At 45.6% G+C, this 20362-nt stretch overlaps 1 protein-coding gene across 2 annotated transcripts in view; it reads right to left on the minus strand.

Moving 5' to 3' along the window:
• Positions 1-20362, minus strand: part of LOC119437263 (band 7 protein AGAP004871) — a 183035-nt gene that overhangs the window by 32562 nt on the left and 130111 nt on the right. For both annotated transcript variants that reach the window (XM_037704302.2, XM_037704301.2), the window contains exon 2: positions 17400-17503. In XM_037704302.2, coding sequence (XP_037560230.1) covers positions 17400-17503 — 104 coding nt within the window. The remainder of the gene's footprint in view (positions 1-17399; positions 17504-20362) is intronic.

Below are 20362 nucleotides of genomic sequence, written 5' to 3' on the forward strand. Positions count from 1 at the left end.
TCCTATTTATTTTAAATGTCCGACTCCGCCGTTGTGGGTATGTGCCCTAGTATGGAAATTATAATCGTCATTAACACGCGGCAATCGTCTCAAAGAGCTATAGGTGGCGCTGGTACGATATGTACCGCCGGCTTCGGGGCCAATCTCCCGTTGTGAGCATACGTCATTTTACCGCCCGCCTTTTAGCCAATCCCCCCTTGTGGGTACGGGCCAATCTACAGATATCGTCATCATCGTAATCACTACGCGGACGCGTTTCTTAACCGTTCTCCCGTTGTTGGCATGTGTTATATAGCCTGGAAGTCATGATAATCGCCAAAACGCGGAGATCATGTCAAAGAGCTAGTTGGTAGCATGATACATGCACGATACGAGGAAAGTATTGAAGAAAGTGGGCCGGGCCCGGAGATAGAGAAGTCTAACACGGTGCCTCATAGCGCGAGCTGTCACAAAGAAAGAAGACAAAGATTGCAAATCCTTAATTGGCACGGGCCAAGCGTTTGAAAGAGCTAGCTAGCTTGGGAAAGAGCTAAGTGTGCGTGCGATTGTGGCCGGATAATGCCATATTCTTTTGGGATATATTACAGTGAACTTTAGAGATAGACCTACCCCTCAATCCGCATGGCATTCGTTTTTTACCGCCTGAACGGGATTTTAATCAGATGGACGTTATCTTTTTACTCGGGCTGCATGCAATATGGCATAGTTTGTTGGCATATAGAAACTGTGATGTTAAAAGCCGATCTATGCATCAATACTTAGTGGAAATGTATGTGAAAGTACGTGACGTGTATAAGACGATTGACTGCGATGAAAATGTAATGTCAATGTTGGATTAATTTAATTATGGGGTTTTACGTGCCAAAACCAATTCTGATTATGAGGCACGCCGTAGTGGGGGACTCCGGAAATTTTGACCGCCTGGGGTTCTTTAACGTGCACCTAAATCTAAGTACACGGGCGTTTGCGCATTTCGCCCCCATCGAAATGCGGCCGCCGTGGCCGGGATTCGATCGCGCGACCTCGTGCTCAGCAGCCCAACACCATAGCCACTGAGCAACCACGGCGGGTCGTCAATGTTGGATGCTTTAACACATATAAAACCAGTGTGATCTGTGATCACAAAGACCTATTTAGGCTTGTAGCCAAGCTGGAAAAAAAGAAAAGAAAAACTGGCAGCCCTTCCACTGGGGTGGAGATGGAAGACCAGCGAAGCTGTACTATGGTGGGAATTATCTATTTCCAATTATGACTATTAGGATGTCATGGTGTAATTGGTTGTTTGAACTATTAAAGTATGAGAAATATATATGATCCGGTGGTTTTCATTTATTGAGTGACCACTGGGACCATGGCCTTATGGTCGCTACGGTGCACCGCCATAGGGTGTACGGCAAAGGTTTGCACGTTCTTCATAAACACGTCACCAACGCCGCGCGCGTTCGGTACAAACGCGGGCAAAACGCCGCCGCCGTCGACAACAGTTGTGCGCATTGTTTGTGTGACCTCACACAACCGCTGTCAAAACGCTGGCGCAAACAAGCGCGCCAGCATCAGCGGGCGAAGGTTCATGCGGTCTATCGCTTCACCGGAAACTGAGCGGCGAAAGCACAGCGCATACAAAGGTAGGAGCCGTGTTGTGGATCACTTTCAAGTTACGGTGCGCGCGACCGCCCGGCGCCCAGAGAGAGTCGGCGGCAGAGGCCAGCAGGGCTGCGCGCATGCGCCGCAGTGGGAGAGCGGGCACGCACAGTCTATAGGGTGCCTCGGTGTGCTCCTGGCCCACCACTCCCCTTCCACTGGGAAGTCGCGTTAGCTCTCCCAGTGCAATCGCTCCCCGTGAAAGCGCGCGTCCCTCGCCCTCGCGCGCTTTCACTCGCACATACAGCATACGGCCAATGAGAGTTTTTTTTTTCGATTGCCGGACGCGACCATCGAAGAGTGAGCCCTTAACAGCTCCGCTGTAAAAATATTTTGGCTGAATGAATAGGTCATCGGGTAGCTGTGCTGAAGGCTGAAGTGCAATTCCCTCCACTGGACGCTCTGTCAATGAAAAACCTGTCAATGTGGGCATGATATTTGCTTTCAAAGCAAATAAAGGTGACGTCTTATAAACTACGAGATCATTTGGTTGGACTGTTCAAACAACGCTGCGGGATACCTCCAGATATACTCGCGTCGGCGGTTATGTAAATTTGACGTCAGGAGATTGGAAGAAAATCCGAATAGAATAGTTTTACGTTATAATATATACGGGGCTCCTGGAGTGTGATGCACGATGTGCCTACCTTAATGACCTCTCAGTCATATATATAAGACGCGAGAGCATAAAAGGAGCCAGAACGCACGATATATCAATCGAGTCGTTTACGCATTTCGTTAAGAGAGCGGGTGCTTATGGCAAATCAGTTTTGCGGAAATGCAGCAATTCTGATGAAGATAGAAATCCGTGTGGGCTTCCGCATTAGCTTCGCGCTACACTCATTCTCATTCGCCATATATTCACTGCCCCAGCGCTTCGAGTTGTCGATCAATTCGGCCTCGCCCGGCAATCTGCTATAGCCTCTAGCTCAGATGGTAGACCGACCGCCCCAGAAAGGCAATGGTCCCGGCTTCACTCCCCGGATCAGAAAGATTTTTTTTCTCAGCTGCGAAGCTTTATTTTCGATAAACCTGTAAGGGTTTTCTGTGTGGCTCTATGGTAATCTGCGGTAGATGACAAATTGTGACAATCTTACACGCCAGCCGCGGCAGCTTATTGGTTACGGCGTTGCGCTGCTGAGGTCGCTAGTTCGATCCCGGCAATCTTAGCCGCATTTCCATGAGAACGAAATTAAAAAAAAAAACCACTCGTGTGCGTAGATTTAGGTGCACGTTAAAGAACCTCAGGAGGTCAAAATTAATCTGAAGTCTCCCATGGGACTACGAGCGTGCCCCATAACCATATCGTGGGTTTGGCATGTAAAACCCCAGAATGTTTTTTATGCTATATTTAACAATCGTTTCCTTTGGAGAGTAGGTGTTTCTCTGATCTAACAGATGAAATCAAATACAAATGAAAATAAACAATGCACACTGGACGCGTCGTTGTTCAACCAAAAATTCCATATATACAGGGTGTTTCAGCGAACACTTACAAAAATTCTTAAAGGTTGCCTGTGGATGCTAGCACAATTCTAGTTCATGAGCCGGTCTACTCGACGAGGCGGACATTACTTGCACAAGAAATTGAAATGCATAATGCAATAACTATCAAAAATGCACCAATTAGGTTTTTAACTAATTACTTGATGGCCCATATTCCAATTTACAAATTGTAGCCGTGGAGTTCGCAAGGCGGATCCACTTGGAACGAATTCTCGGAATGACACCAGTTTCGAGATATTAATTCCCGAACTTTGCGGAGAAATGCATTGCCGTTCCAGTTAGTTTCTTAACAAAATGTCGCTTTATACATTGAAGCAGACAATTGGCCCATATTGCAATTTACAAATTGTAGCCGTGGAGTTGGCAAGGCGGATCCACTTGAAGTTCATTCTCAGGTTGGCACCAGTTTCGAGATATTAATTCCCGAACGAAGTTAAGTTTGTGCTTCAATGCAGAAAGCGACGTTTTGTTAAGAAACTAACTAGAACACCAATACATTTCTCCGCAAAGTTCAGGAATTAATATCTCGAAACTGGTGTCATCCCGTGAATTCGTTCCAAGTGGATCCGGCTTGCCAACTCCACGGCTACAATTTGTCAATTCCGATATGGGCCATTAGGTAATTAGTTAAAAACTTAATTAGTGAATTTTTGTTAATCATTCGATTATGCATTTCAATTTCTTGTGCAAGTAATGTCCGCCTCTTCGAGTAGACCAACTCATTAACTAGAATTGGGCTATCTGCCACAGGCAACCTTTATGAATTTTTGAAAGTGTTTGCTGAAACAACCTGTATATATATATATATATATATATATATATATATATATATATATATATATATATATTTTATGGAGAACTATCGCGAAGTGTGGAGAGGTGCTTCAGTCTTTCAAGACCAACTCCTTCAGCGAGGGGAACAAGTACGGTATAAGTTTTTTTTTTTTTTTCCCGTACAGAACATACAGTGTAACTCACCTTAATGGAGTGAGTGCTACGCGCAACTCTTCCGCAGTCCTTTAGGTAATTTGCATTCAACAGAGTCTTCTTAACGTCTTTAAAGAATGAAATCAGCGGTGCATTGACCTAGATGAGCACATATGGCAAGACGAGCCCTCCTCCGGAGTTCGTCGGCGGGCGGCAGTTGGGACGTGCGCGAAGTGCCGGCGTGGACCGCGGTGAACCGCTTCCAGCCGAGATGGAAGAGCCTCGTTCGGTGTAGCCCTGCTGGCGCAAGATCGAGCCCGCGACCGTTGAGGCCCTGCAATCCGTTGCGCATGAATAATGCAGCCAGGCAGGCTAAAATGGCGTACTCGGGCGCAGCTTCTACAGTTTCGCCGGGAACGGTAAACAAAATGATCGAAGCGGGGAGGGGAGGGGGGGGGGGCGACACTCGACCCTGCCCCCTCGACCCACAACGACAGCGTGTTATTCGGTCGTACGAGGCACTCAGGAAGTTTGAGTGCTGGCACTCCTCGCTGAAGGCTGCTGGTCCTTCGTTTCCAGCTATACGAGCACACCACACTGTCGTCAGCGGCGCGTGTAATCGAAGCAAAATCTCGCTCGCGCAAACGCAATAAAAAAAAAAAAAAAGGAAGACGACGCCCGACAGCTAACGAAGTGTGCATATATCCTATGTGCACGGAGGCCGCAAGGAATAGTGGAACAAAAAGTTCCTACTTAACAGGAAGCAACGTTTTGGGGAGCAGAGAGCAAATTCACAGAACGCAGTAAACAAAGAAATATGTATGAAGACAACGAAGCGCAAAATGAACTGCAGCGCAAGAAAAAAAAAAAAAAAAAAAAACGTGTGCGCGCTTAGTAAAGGCAGGAAAGAAAGCAATCAATCTGCGGTTACTTTTTTTTTTTTTTTCTTTCACGGGCCGCGCTTACGGCACGAATGTGAACAAAATGGTGCTTACTCGAATGGCATTCCGTCGCATAGTTTCTTGACCGGTATATCGTCCCGCCTAGAAAGTTGCGCTAGTTTTCAGCATTCCTGGTGAATGAACTTGCCTTCAAGACCGACTCGCTTTTATTCCAGAATCGATGCATGCGTCCAAGCGCGCTATTGTTTATGAAGGCTATCGGCGAATGTTTCTAAATTATTTTGATTATTTACACGTGGCAAGCACCTCCTAGAGACCGTCGGCGCTAATTGTGATTTAAAGAAACACTCACCATCTTGTTTTTATTTTTATATTATTAGTATTATTGTTATCTTATTTTTTGCAGTGATTTAAAAAAATAGCGTAGCTTGCACGGGAGGCGCAATGCTAAAGAGACAGCGGATCTGATGGGCACCTAGCTAGTCCTGACTTTTGGGATAGGCTAAGCACTACCAAATAATCCCCAGCATTATCCAGAATATATCAATTATTGATCGATTATCAATTAGCTGTTGATTCGCTATCGATTGGCTATCGCAAGGTATTGGCCATGTATTTCGGCTAGGCTAAGCACTACCAAATCATCTCCAGCATTTTCTGAATTGATTGATTATTGATTGATTATTGATTAGCTATTGATTGGCTATCGATTGGCTATCGCAAGGTATTGGCCACGTATTTGGGCTAGGCTAAGCACTACCAAGTCATCCCCAGCATTTTCGGAATTTATTGATTCTTGATAGATTATCGATTAGCTATTGATTGTCTATCGATTGGCTATCGATGACTGACTAAGCTTAAGTAGTCCCTACCATGCTTATCTAGATTTAGCCAGGCTCAGCTTCGCTAGTTCATAGGGGTATGTGCCATTGCGCTTGGACCCTTTCTGCACAAACGCCAGGAACGGCCCACATTTTTTGTTCGCGAATCACGGACTAACGACCGGCTTAAACAGCTCCGCTGTTAAAATTCTTTTGCGTCAGTTGCGAGGGGCGGTATGTGGAATTTACAAGCTACTTAAGGCGTGTAACTACACTCAATTGCCATAATTAATGAAGGTATTCTGCAACTAAGGCATGAAAGACATGCACAATAAATATGCGCGAAAATGTCTGCAAGAGCAATAGTCACGAAATATGTAGGAGTCCAGATGGGCTTCCAACAGAGATGCATGAATTATTGCGAGTTTTAACAAGAACAGGGCGTGTCAGCTATTCGTAGAAAAGATAGCGGGTGGTCTTCGAGAGTATCGAAATTGGTACCAAGAGAATGAAAACAAAGCGGGGATGACCCAGAATTCGACGGAGAGATGACGTGAGCAGGTTCGCAGAGATAAATATGGGCGTTGCTGGTACATGTAACAAGAGTAACGCGAGAACGACACGAGGAGGCACACCGGAAAACTTAACAGTGGGATAAGCTACCTGCACAGAAACTAGGTTATAGCAACAGTTGCACCGTTTGGTCTTCGAACGCATTCTTTCTGCATAATTGAACCAAACACTGTTAAGATAATTAACTTATTTAAAGGCGTTTACAACAAAAACTAAAAGTTAAGCTGCGGTGCACGTTAGAATGTTGTACATCTTTTATCTTTACTGTCGCTGCTGCCAGCAACGTTATCAGATTTAACAGCTCGTGTATCCGAAATGCCACTGAAGAAAGCAGATCATAATTATTTTAACATCGCCTGTTTCCACATTCAGCACTGCGGCTCATAATCACTGAATGCGTTTATGCAGTTTTTGATGAGCAAAAATTAGCTTAAGCATTCGCGTTTCAATTCATAACAGTTGGTCACGACAGTGTTCTTCTGAATAGCCATAGGATTGGAGCATTTACAGAAATCAATAACTATAGTGACGAAGAATAGCGCGAGTGAACAAGGGACGAGAACGAAACGCGGCACGAGCGCAACTTTGTCAGAAACACCAGTATATATCAGATAGTACATGTGGTGGTGAAGCCGCAATTACAGGTGTATGTGACCTGATTACTAGTACCTTTCATGCTAAATTCCTCAGAAATTCCAAACGACATTCTTATTGCTCAAAACGGCTCACTGCCTTTTGTTAAGTTAAGCACCGAGGTCCCCGTGTGACGTTGGACGTGCCAACAAGGAAATCAAGCTAGTCTTTAAGCGGCCAATGGCTTGCGTTCTTGCTCGCTATAGTAAGAGGTTCAGTAAAGTGGAAGACTGGGCGAGTTCGAATTTGGGTAGTGTGATACAAAGAGTTATATAATGGCGAGGAGGAGGAGGAAATAAGAGAAAGGCAGAAGGCAGGGAGGTTAACCAGGATAACGTCCGGTTGGCTACCCTACACCGGGGGAATGGGAAGAGGGAATACAAAGATGACAGGGAGAGAAAGGACGGAAGGAAAGAAGAGAAATGAGCGGTTAGTTCGCTGACGCGTGTGTTAGTGCACTAATAGTCACAGACGTTGACACAAGCCCGTCGTCCTCAAGAAGCACAAAAGTGCCTTCACCAAAGCTTAGATTGACACTGACTGCAGGCTGCCTTTGGCAGCTTTCTCAGCGTTTTAGTCTTCAGTGCAATCAAGGCTTTCATCTGAGCGCTGTACAACTAAGAAACTCTAGATACCTATCAAATATCCCTAATCAAGGAATGTTCTGGCGGATTCCTACTTCATAGATTAGTAGGAGAGCAAAGAAAGTGCCGCAGTACAAGACTCAGTTCACTATTGCTAATCTGGAACTTTATAAGATACTGTGGTGAAGTGAAAGAACCAAGTCTGTCTTAGTTCTAAGCTTTCCAAAGCGACGATTTTCATTCTGTGTCGTTCCTAGGGGGTTATCCCAGGCTATGCTTTGCACGCAAGATCGGTCACGTGGCAGGGTGGGTGGTAAAACAGAAAATAAGCGTTGCAATGCTTATTCATCATGCCGGTACAATAATAATAATAAAAACATTGCGTTATGTCAGTAGAGGTGCAGAGTTATCGAATGTTTTCATGCCGATTGCGGATATGGTGACAGAGGCCCCGCCAACCCTGCCGCCAACATTTATTATAGCCAGTTTTTTTATGTACATTAGTGACTTTATGGGAAGTCCAAGAGTTTAGAGTTAAGATGTAAGATAAGGGAGCGGGAACAACCTAATAAGGCGTCGAATACGTGAAACCACAGTGACGAGAAAGACATGTGTGTTAAGACACCGCTCGCCGCTAACGAGCCCGCATGTGGTACCTTCAAACCCCTTTGTAGCCTCAGGGTACGTACTTGTCTTTCACCTGTCGGATTGGCGCCGCTGTCAGCCGTTATGCTCCGCGACAGTGCGGTATTAGGACCCCGGGCATCGGTCTTTGTTCTTTTTGTGGGGATATTTCTTTATTCAGTAGAGCGATCTGACGGTATACTACAGAGACCTGTAAGTTTTCCCGTCTCAGCTTTCCCTCAGTTCTGACTTACCGAGGCCCTCGCAGAACTACACTGCAGACGTTACGAATCACATTTTTGTACGAAGACTGTGGCAGACTTGACTATAAGCTTATCGCGTTCTCGTGTATCTTTAAGCGAAACTTTCTTTGCGAACTCCTTCCAGGACTATCCTGACTGCGACTGTTTGGTGCTGCTGCTGTCTTGTCGCATAGCTTATACGTAAAAAAAAAAGGATTATGTGCCTGACTGGGGGGTTGTGCGGTGGGACACACCAGCCCGATGCTCTAACCATTAAGCCACAATCTTCGTTTTCTTCGTTTGCTTATTAACTAGGCCACAATCGCACGTATTCTTTTATCGTGCCAACGCCAACTACCTCTTTGAGATGACCGTCGCGTGTATTATATTGCGTAGCACGGGTTTGCGAGAGCGCATGTGTGCGCGTCAGTTTCCATTACACGCGAAACACGCAGGAATGAAATGGGCAAACTTATAGCGTTTGATTTAACCGCTTTACGCAAGCTTCGCTTCACATGAAGGCGCAGCGGCAGTGTGCTCCAAGTTGATCTTGATTGCTACTGTAAAACAATAGTACTGACAAAATTCGTTATAAGGTAAACTAAGCTGGGCGATGTTAATTGTGCGCAGTTGACACTATACTATGACAGTTGTTCCCGACCGCCATAGTTGTGCAGCTTAGCAACAAGAGGTATATATTTTAACAAGGACTAAGATGAATTCACATGCGTAGGCGCGCTGTCAATTCACCTTTAAATGCCTAGCCACAATTAACTAACAACATACGGTTAACATCACATATGACGATCCGCGCAAAAGGGGAAAAGAAAGATAAAATAATGTATAGGGTGTATGCACTTCACGTCATCCGCGAGGAGCGCTACCGTCGTCCGCAGTTGCCACCATGTTGGCGGTCGCCGTTGGCGGCCTATATATAGGGCCAGGCGCTGGCAGTAGCGCAACCGACGATTCAGCGGAAGGTTGCACTTCAGTATTTATAGTCAATTGGTGTGTTCGGTGACTATAATGCACTTAAGTGCATACGCACACGGTTTTGGTAAACCTGAGCGATTGCGCTTCGAAGAAAAAGTGCGCTTGTGCGGCGGGCCGGCGGCGTCGACCCACTTGAGCTGAAAGACACTGAACTTCACCGCGTTGTCGGGCTGCTGCCTCGAGTGGCTTTCACCGACATCAAGGACTATCTTGTGCACGAAACAAGTTTTGTGTCGCGCGAGCAACTAAAATCATACAAATCCATGGAAGGCCATAATTATTTGACGAGCGGCTGGGTGCAGCAGCCGTTCGTCAAATTGTTGTTGTCGGAAAGGTGAGCAAGCGTCCGTCGTTTATTTTTGTTCGCGTTTTTCTTTTTTATGTGAAATAGCCGTGTGAATTGTGTGTGCATCCCATAACCACGGTAACGGAATGTCGCGATCGGAGAGGGATTAGATGCAGCAGTTGCCAGCGGTTGTTTTCAAATGTTTTTTTAGACCTCTACAACCGCTGCGTGCCGTGAATGTGTTTTAGTGCTGGTTTGAGACGCGCAGCTTTCGAAAGAAACAAGTATATTGTATTTGTAACTTCTTTCCTTCTTAATGACCGTCAGCATTTACGTAGTCCCGTAAATGCCATTCATTGACGTCGTACAAATTAGCGTTAACATTGTTTTACTTTGAAAAGTAGTAAGTGCTCCAACTCAATCTGCAGCCACCACAATTTTCAAATTGAATTCAAATTTTTAGGTCTCGACGCTTAAGTTGTCTGTTACTCGCAGCTTTGTCATTCACAGTCATTCAATTAAAAGTTGCTCGCACCGTGGCTTCTTATAAAAGAAGACTGCGACACCGCGCAGTTCACCATTATGACGCTGCTGTATTGGCGTACAATCGCGGCACGTATGATCTCTCCGTGCACGCAGATACGCTAATTCAAGTACTTTCTACGTAGTAACACGCACTCACGGCTCCGCGCACAAAACACTGCTGTGTGCGAACTCCCCACGACGGCTTGGACGATAGCGATCTTCAATACTTCCGCGGCACACAGACGAACCGACGACCCTGAACATGGCGCAGCTGCCTGGCGATGCTGTCGCCGCCTCGCGAATCAAGGTTCAGTGCATACCCCCTATAGTAGAAAAACAGGGAGCATTATTAAAACAATAAAGATATTAAATAAGGGCGCTAAATGGGGAAAGAATTCTTTGTTTCTATATTTAACTCCAGACAGCGCTATCCTATTCACAAATACATAAGAAAAAAAAAAACGTTGACAGCTAGAAAATCAACATTGTAAAAAGGTTGCTCTAGCAGTACAGGGTCCAACAGGAGCACCTACTGCGTGCACGTCTGTGGCGTGCGCTCGGACTCCGAGCGATAGCAGGCCCGTTCCGGCCCCCGCTTCTAGGTATACCTTCACGAGCTTCCGTTCGCGTTTGTCGATTTCTTCTAATTACAACAGGCGTGAGCCCCCCCCCCCTCCCCCCGCTCGAACCTTTCCCTTCCGCTCTCCGGCGACCCCCCTCCGAACTCCTTGACGCGTCAATAATTGATTTTCACCAAGCTAGCCAGGCGATAATTGATTTCGCACTCCCTACCCCTCCCGCCCCCTATACGCAGTGCTGGTCCTTTCACCTTCCTAAACAAACTTGGTTCGTTGTTCGGCCGGCGTGCGCATATCCGCGCGGCTTCTTGGGGGTGTCGCGCACCGGGACGGAGGGGGCGGCGCTGTCGCCACGGCGCCCGTCTCCGTCGTCGTCTCCGCGCCCCCAGCAGCAGCAGCCGAAAAGAACCTGGCTTCCTGGTGACAGTTATCGACCTACGCCTGGGCGACGTGTGCCGCCGCTTCTCTCAAGCCGCACGCGCGAGCGCACGCGGCTAGGCATCCCGCTATTGCAATATGCGCGCGTGCCCTTTATACGGCCCCTCTACTACTATCGCCCATCTCCTTTCGTCCCACACACACACGCGCTGCCTTTCTTTTCTTATCCCCCCTCCCTTTCTCTCTCTCAAGCGCCTGTCAGAGACGTTCTGCTCGTGCAGCCACGCCTCTTTCTGGCCTGTTCCTTTGAACATCGTTTCCTTTATACTTTTTTTTTTCTTATATACCTCGTCCTTGCAATTCGCCTCGGCTTTCCATAACCGCCGTTCTTGAATATTGCGTTCCCCTGTTACTCTTTCATCTGTCCCCGTTCCCGTCTTCTTAGCTACCACTCTTTTTTTGTTATTTTTTTTCCTTCTTTCTCCCTCTCTCTCTTTAATTTCGCACAGAACCGCTCTGTTTTGCATGTTTGATCATAGACGAACGACTCCGCGCTTGTTTGACACCGCGGCGCGTGTGTGTGAGATAATTTTCCATTATCGCTAACCGCTGCGCGGCGCGTCGTTGTGAAGCCCAACGTTTGATTTCATTTTTTTTAAGAGAATGATTTACCGCAGAATAAGGAATGCATTTTTCTTCGATGGGCGACTGAATGTCGCGCCGCGCGCTTTAAAGGAAGCCCCAATGCGCCGGTGCCTTCATTTCTGCTGAGTGTTTTATAAGGAAGCGTGTTGGACTATTTCTTGCTTTATATTGTCAGGTACATATATGTACGGGAGATACACAAGAAAGCGTTGCGTATATATTGAATTGGAAAGAGCGAGAGAGAGAAAGGAAACAATCCAATTTGGCGACAGATAGCAACAGAACTTCAAATAAGGTGCTTTGGCGTTTACAAAAGTTGTCTAAAGCCGAAATATTCTTAGGAAAATAGAAGCACCAGATGTTTTCAAATCCTTAAAATTTGGAAGCATATAGCAGATACTTCTGCTCTGTTATTATCACTTGCTGCGGAGAGACAAGTTATTAAAACGAGCAAGTTGCACGTCTCGCGCATGGCTCTGAACTAAACTGGCATTTCGTGAATTGAACTTTTGCAGGAGCTGGCGAAACCGAGGTAACAATACGCGCCTAAACTCCGATTGAAATGTTGGATTTTACGGCTCTCAACTGCATTCATCACACCTTCAAGCTGTTTTGTTTTTCTTCATTTATGCACAGTTATGCAGAAGTACACTTTTCATAATTATTTTTATAATTAAGTAATTAATTAGTTAATTAAAATTCTCGCCATTGCTCGTTCAATTTTTCTGCTCCGCCACCAACGCCAGCGCGCCCTGACGAAAGATAAAATCCCAGGCGCGCTTTTTGAAGGAAATAAGAGCTGAGTCATATTATACATTTCACGTCACTCGGTATTTTGCGACTGGTTTTTCTTTCTTATTAAAATTTTGAGATTTTCAATCGTTTCAAATGCTCAAAGTTTGAAGCCGTTCTTGGACGAAAAAAAAAAATCACCGACGATTGCGGTACTCCTTAACGCGAAATTTGAGCGCAGCTGTATACTTGTTTTCATTTCGCGATGTATTATTGGCTGGCGTGGACAATCTGTCTCGTGCGGCACCTTGCAAATGGAGTGAAGTGTGGCGCGACTGCCTCGCTAATCGGCAGATTGCGAGAGGCGGCGCGTGTGTGACGCGTGGGCGCGATTCACTCACAGCAGCCGCCGCAGACAGACCTCCGCTCATGCAGCGCTTTGTTTCCATACAGACGACGCACGTTACTCTGCGCCATCTCGTGGCCATCGTCGCCGCAAAGCCCGTCTTGCGCGGTACTACGCTTTTCTTCTCACGCTTTCGCCATACCCTCCTCCTCCGCTTTCCGCCTCATGGTAGCGCTGCACCCTCGCGCTCTCTTCGCTATCGCCGTTTTTCACCTCCCGCCGCGCTCCACGTTCGCTTTGTTCGCCTGCAGGAACGGGCGCATAAAAGTTGCACTCTAAAATTGGGTCGCCAAATTTATACCACAGTATACTATATATGACACATGATTGAGCGGTAAATAAAATCCCTGTCCTGTCCCAGGCCACCACCGCCAGCACCACCTCCTTCTCCTCCGCTTCCTCCTATTATATCCCCTACTGCAATTCTTTACGTTCAGCCTTTTGAACCCTGCTTTGCCGGATTCCCCTGACTTGTACTATGACATCGGTGCCGGTTTATGACCACCTCGTGTACATATAGCGTACACCGCTACTGGCGCCTCGCGAGTCATTGCTGCTTTATTTCACATACCACTCGTATTATATGTATATGTTGTTCCGAGGCAGTGTGTGTGAGCCTGCCATTAAAGGACCGGCGAAGAGTAAGAAGACGGGACAAGCCTCGTGAGATGCTGTCAGCCATTCTCTGGCAGCAGCAGCCTGTATATATTGTCTCTCCAGTGTACTTGTGAATCCCCGTGACAATATATATAGGTTGATATCATGGTAATGCAGCTAGTGGAAGTGCGTTTATTATTATTTGTAATGAATATTTCAAATTTTTTACTCCTGGTTCTAAATCAATTGTGATCACCACTACATGATGCTGACTGCTAATCTTAACCGAGAAGTTATCACGACGAAAGCGACAACATAAGCGACGCCGCTAATACAGCTGCAGTGCTCTTGTAAAAAAAGAGGAAAGTTAGAAGTCTGAGGCGATAGCCCCAGTAACCATAAATTCAACTCCGCGTGTTTCAGACTGTGTGTGATTTATTCTGATCACATTGGAAATGTTGGCGTGCTTTAGACCAGCTCCCGATTAGCCACACTTCCGTATTATCCGCACTTCCCTCGACAAGATCTGATCGCCGACTGGTTCATCACTCCTTTTTATGCGGCGCTCAGTGACGCAGTCTGCAAACAGGCCCTGTTTTTGTGTACTTTTGCTGCCTATGTCTCGCCCCCATTTGCGCTTCTTCTCCCTTTCCGAAGGTGAGTTTCTCGCTCATCACGGAACATCACGGGACCTGTGTCGTCTAACGGACGCGACATCAGCGGGCATGCAGCGCAGTCCTGTCGACACGCCCTCTCACAAAAGAACTGTGAACGTGACAACGACAGGTTTGGTCGTGGTAACTGAAGCATACTGTCTTTTTTCGCTTCTTTCTCTTTCTTTTTTTTTGCGTTGACAGAGGGGGCTGTGTGGAGAGAGCGTTTATGCCGTGGCGTGATCACGGTGGGCTGGCGTGCGCGAGTGTTCACCGCTAGCCTTAGCGTGCGCCCGCGCGTCGTGGCGTGCATTGCGGCGTCCACGCCGCGGGCCCAGCGCGGAGGCGTCGCCGACAGGGGGTCGCAGAAAGAGCGCCGGACCGCCGTGTAAACGTATTTGTTTCTCGGGTCGGCCGTCGTCCGCCGCGCACTCGGCGACAACAGGGCGTTGACAGATTTTGCTGGGTGTTGCCGTGCAATTCATATACTGTACTGCCGATGCCGCGCCTACAGAGTGGCAAGCAGCACGCCATCGACGCGCGACAAGCGTCGTTTCCGCTCAACGATCATGCGTGTGTGTGTGTGCTCGTTCTATATACCTTTTAGGCTGAGCGCGCCGGGCGCCGTAGTTGCTCGCCATTGTCCGTCGAGCATCAATAATTACAGCGAAGCTAAGCGCGGTCCCTGAGGAGCAGCGCAAACAGCGGGGTCTTAGCAATTACACGGTTTCGCAGTCTACAGATCAATGATGTCTTGAGCGGCGTCGATTGTGCCTATCTTTACGGTTTTTCTTCTTTGTTCATTTACGTAGATTCTTCTACAGTTTACTGCGAGGGCAAAGGAAAAGAGAGGGTGTTCTGCGAAAGTGTTCTGTAAGAATCTGTTTTCTAAGGTGAATTGTTTAAAGGATTTAGAATGGCTGTGTACTGCGCTGAATATTCGAAGAGCGACCACCCATAACGAAACACGCATAACCACATGTACATACAACACGTACATGTATAACATGACGCCTTTTGTTGCAGTGTCCTGTGAATTGCTCTTGTAAATTTTATTCTGACCGATGTTACATTCGGACATGATGAAAAACGAGCAAACATGAACACCAATGCAGGTATGATTATTATTTAAGGCAACAGCAGATGTGAAATAACGATGCGAAGATGTGAAAATAACGATGCAATCGATTCGGCGCCAATCCAAGAATCAGAAGTGCCCGGGATAAATTCGGGCTCAAGTAAGCCTAGTGCATTTGTTTTTGCTTATTATTGCCCACCATCCTTCGGCGATTTTTTTCAGCTGTGATCAATATAGCATACCGCTTTTGCAGCACTTTATTATTATTATTATTATTATTATTATTATTATTATTATTATTATTATTATTAGTATTATTATTATTAGTAGTAGTAGTAGTAGTAGTAGTAGTAGTAGTAGTAGTAGTAGTAGTAGTAGTAGTATTAGAGCAAAAATACCCTCCCTCATTTGCTAGTCGCATTGTGCGAACGATGTCACTACAACAAGAGTTATTTGCGGCTGATATTGTAGTCCTTCAAACATAGGTATTTACTTCAATTGCGTCGACATAAACTTAATGTGCATGGACATAGACTTCAAGTGCGTCCACGTGATAATTCAGCAAATTTTCAAGCTCTGATTGGGCGGGCCTTTAACCAACACACAGTTTCCGCTCTTTTTAGCATTAACGCCCCACCTCATCTTATCCCTAGTCATTAATTATTTCTCTGAGGATATGTGAGGTACCAAGTGTCCTCCTGTTTAAGCTTGATCGAAAACGCCGTTCACGGTTCTCACAGGCCAGAATTGATCATAACATGTGCTTGCACGTGGGAGAGAGTCGAGCTATAGGCTGAACGTACGTGTCGATAAAGGTTGCTAGCATCGAGGGATTGAAACCTAAATATAGGACCTTTGACTTAAGTGTCGTTATCTATGTTAGTTTAAATAGCGTAGGTTTCATTCTGTGCTTTCAACATCTGAATTTTATCGGGGAGATAATTTGTGCTTTGTTATTAGACCAGTGTTCCTCTGTAGTCATACGGTCTTACCAATGCATAAAAAATCTATTGAGTAATCGTAAACGAAATATAAGCTTCGTGAAAAACGACACAGTGCATCGACAAACCAGGCCAAAGCTTTGTGTCAGAAAAATAATTTTGTGGCCTGTAGATATTTCAGATACATCAAATGCCTGCCTTGAGTCCAGCCTTGAATGCATTTTCCCCTGTTTCTCTGAGATCACAGAACAGAGCCCACGGTAGGTGACTACTCTATGAGTGCGTATTACTGTGGCTACAGCAGTCGAATTGATAATCTTGATTTACCACGAACTCACTTAAGCCTGCGAGCAATTGTCAGAATCAGTTTGCCTCAGTGCACAAAGCTGAGACGACCATGATGGCACTCTACATGCGTGGCCGTACGCGAAGGATTAAACCGCCGCGTTGCATTTTTGTCCCCGTAACTGCGAGCGAACTCTCGAGTAGAAGTGAGCTGATGCCAACTTCCTGTTGAGGTCTCCAGGAAGTTAACACAACGCACCGATATTACGAGAAAAAAAAATCAAATAAAACAAAAACACGAGTCAGCAGCAAAATGTGAACTGAGTAAACTGAAATTTCATTGGCAGTGTTTGAAATTTCCGAGAAAGGGACGCGACTGTCTATAGGAGTAATGGCTTGAATAGCGCAGCAGTGAGTTTAAAGCCATCCTTCTTGCACTCCAACTCAATTGATGTGCAAGCTCGGAAGTTTTGCTTCCGCGGACACCAATCACACTTCACAGGGCGATGTCAATATGCAAATATGCATACTAAGCGTAAGTCACTAGTAAGGGAAGTAGAGACAAAACCAAGTCACGCGTAAAGCCTGAAACCTCATTTCTCCAGTTAGCGACAGCTTTTAGTACAAGCAATAATTCGAACCAAGCTGAGCTTAAACTGAGTTTTTGCATCCGTTATTGGTTATGTTCAGAGCGTAAATAGTAGCATGTTTATTTATTTCTTCTTGCCATGGTGGTCATAAACGTACGCTTCCGCGCACAACGACTGTTCCTCGCATCTGAGCATTCTGTCATGGTTATAAGCTTCAGCCTGAGTGAAGAAAGAACTCGGGCAAAAACTGTTCGCTTACCTTGATACAAAAAATGAGTGATACAGGAAACGTGGCGATGATGATGAGTATCGAGATTGTTGTGAGTATGTAGGCACAGATGTCCAGCCCTTCCGACACGGTGGCTGCAAGAGAAAAGAAAGTCAATCAGTTAGGGCGTTATTGTCACTTCTCCTTAAAAAAAAAAAATCCTAACTGTACTACACAGAATACTGAATTTAAACAATTTAAATTTGGCATCGAATCGCAATGAAATGGCCATTGAACATGGCTTACAGTGCAAAGGTAAATGGGTAGAGAGAGAAAAAAATTACGTTTACTACTAATATATATATATATATATATATTAGGCAACCCTTGTGGTTTTAAGCAAGACTTTATACGCCTTCACACATCAGATCTGACATTTCGATTCCTTTGGAACACCCTTCCGCTTTGATAATTTTGTCAATTGGATGTCTGCAGTTCGCGTCACACACACGCAAGAGCTGCCCTTACAGCACGTTGTGCCACCTCGTAACTCCTTAGCTGTGACTAGAGTGCTGGTAGCTGGTTACGTAGCCAGCTACCAGCAATATGCTTCTGATCTGATTGACACAGTGCGCGGGATGAGCATAACGTTTTCTTTAGTAACCAGCGTAATTAAGTAGTCTTAAGTATAGGCTACTGAATGTAGTATTCGCTGACATTGAACCATTAAATAATAATAAAAAAGACAAGCAAGAAGCTGGTCATTTACTGTTTGAGTACGTGAACTTATTTCCAGCGTTCCATACACAAAGGAGACATTTTCAACAGTACAATGGCTGCCTCGGTTTTTTGTATACGTTTGTTGTGACTGTCCCTCATGTATTTTAGCTATTACTTCTAGAAAGTCGACCGAGAGAGAGAGAGAGAGAAAAAAGAAAGAAAAGACGGGAACACGCAGACAAAGACAAGCGTTCACTTACATCCATTTATATTCAGGAGAGAACGCTTAGTATATTGTTGTTTGAACGGGTGCGAAGAGCAGCTAACACTTGCGTCCTAAAAGGGAGCACATGCAAGCATGCTCCTCAACCAAATACTCGGGATGTCTCGGTTCACTACAGACAAAACAAAGTCGAGCTTATGAGTTCTTTTATGATTCTTCTTGATCATAAAGAGGGCACCTATAGAACTAGTAGCGCGCCCCGAAATGCATGGCCTTTACCTTATTCTTCTTTATTTGCGCATGCTCCCCAACGAGCCGCTCACTGAGATGCTCTGCGCACGCGCCCGAAAGTGGACATGTGTGTTTTGTCCCGACAATAAACTCTTCTAACGTAGCGTTCGTCCTCGCCTCCATGATCAACATGCAGTTGCGCACGTTTGCGCTCAATTCCATCGACTAGATATGAACCAACTCGCCTAGGCCAACAGGTTCTTACAAATTATATTTACGTTTATTAAACCACCAGGTTACTATGCTCTCATTGCTGGGAGCAAAGGGCAAGGAACAATCGGTTCCCACAGACAGAAGGTCTGAGGGTGACTCAACAGGGGCTCGGGTTCCGACTAATAGTTGCTGATGATGCACATTTAATATTTCCGAGAAAGAGTAATCGCGCTTTGAGCCGGAGTTGCCTCCCCATTTAATTCCTTTCTTTCATTTTTCGTGTTTGTGCGAGAAGTAATAATCATCAGTTTGATGGAGGCCTTGCAGTTGCGCTCTAATGAAGCCGGAATATTCCGCAGCTGAACGCATGATGCAAACTCAGCCGAAAGCCGGGGATATGAAAGGAGCGATTTAAAATATCCTTGGCGTCGCGCCCACGAAAACGCTGCGCCGCGCAGCCAGCTAGGTCAGAGGCACAACATTAACGAGAGGCCTCACCAGTGAAGAGAAAGGGTAAGTTTTGGTTCCTACATGTTGGTATATAGCGAAAGGACATACAAAAAATGTGCCTCTGACTATCAGTTGCTTACAGTCTTTTATAAGCAATAATTCATGTGATTTGTACACTTGTCTACGGATTATTGCGTCGTTTTATTCCTCGAAGGCATGTATTCGCCGAATGTAACTCACTTCCAAGATCGTGCTTCCCATATCAGGTTTATTATGTTGGCTCATAGTGTGCTTATCGTCACCATTGATAGCACGCAATGAATGCAGGACTATTGAGTTTCCTTCTTTCTTTTTTGTGCCTTTCTTTGCATTCAGAAGCAATACAATGCGCAAAAACACAAAATATTTACATCAGCGAGAAGAAAAGAGGATCCGAGGGAATTGTTTTTTTTTGTTATTTATAACGATATATGAAGAAAACTTAGTAAAACGTGAAAAATTAGTAAAGCCCCGCACGCACAATGCCGAATCTGTAAGTTCAACTTCCACCTGCGGCAAGTTCTACTTACGTTCACTTTGATTTCTCTTTTCCTTAATGTTTCTACATTTCAATAAAACGTAACGATTATTTCCCTTATGCTTTCGCTGACTTCACTGTCTACTTTCTGCATATTGTTGTAAATTTTACCCGCTAGCGCCCACATAGACAGAAGGTACACCAGATTCCTGTGCTTCTTACGTGCTTTGTTGACTTGCCTGCGTAACTTGAGGGTTTGTCATTTCTTCATTGGTGTAAGAGAATGAATCGGTGCGTGTACCAACCTCTTTCTCATTTTGTTTTCGCAACCGATAAGCAGGCAAGGCCTACGCAGAAGCGATAAAATAAGAAAAGAAAAAAAAGTTTCCTTCGCTTATCCCATGCAAACTTTGGTACAAAAAATTTTGAACAAGAGAGAGAAAGAAGAAAAATGGGGGCGGAGAGCCACTCAGCCTATGGTATAGAAGCAACATACGTAAACCTATAGAGCATTGTTAGCGCTCCCTCTAAACGTATACTTTCCTGTCACTTTACCTGCCCCTCCCCTCTCTCCCCAGCGTAGGGTAGCAAACTGGACCTTCCCCTCTGGTTAAACTCCCTGCCTTTCCCCTTTTCTTCTGTCTCTATCTCTCTCCTCTA

The sequence above is a fragment of the Dermacentor silvarum genome, chromosome 1 (genome assembly GCF_013339745.2).
Source record: "Dermacentor silvarum isolate Dsil-2018 chromosome 1, BIME_Dsil_1.4, whole genome shotgun sequence".
Taxonomy (NCBI): domain Eukaryota; kingdom Metazoa; phylum Arthropoda; class Arachnida; order Ixodida; family Ixodidae; genus Dermacentor; species Dermacentor silvarum.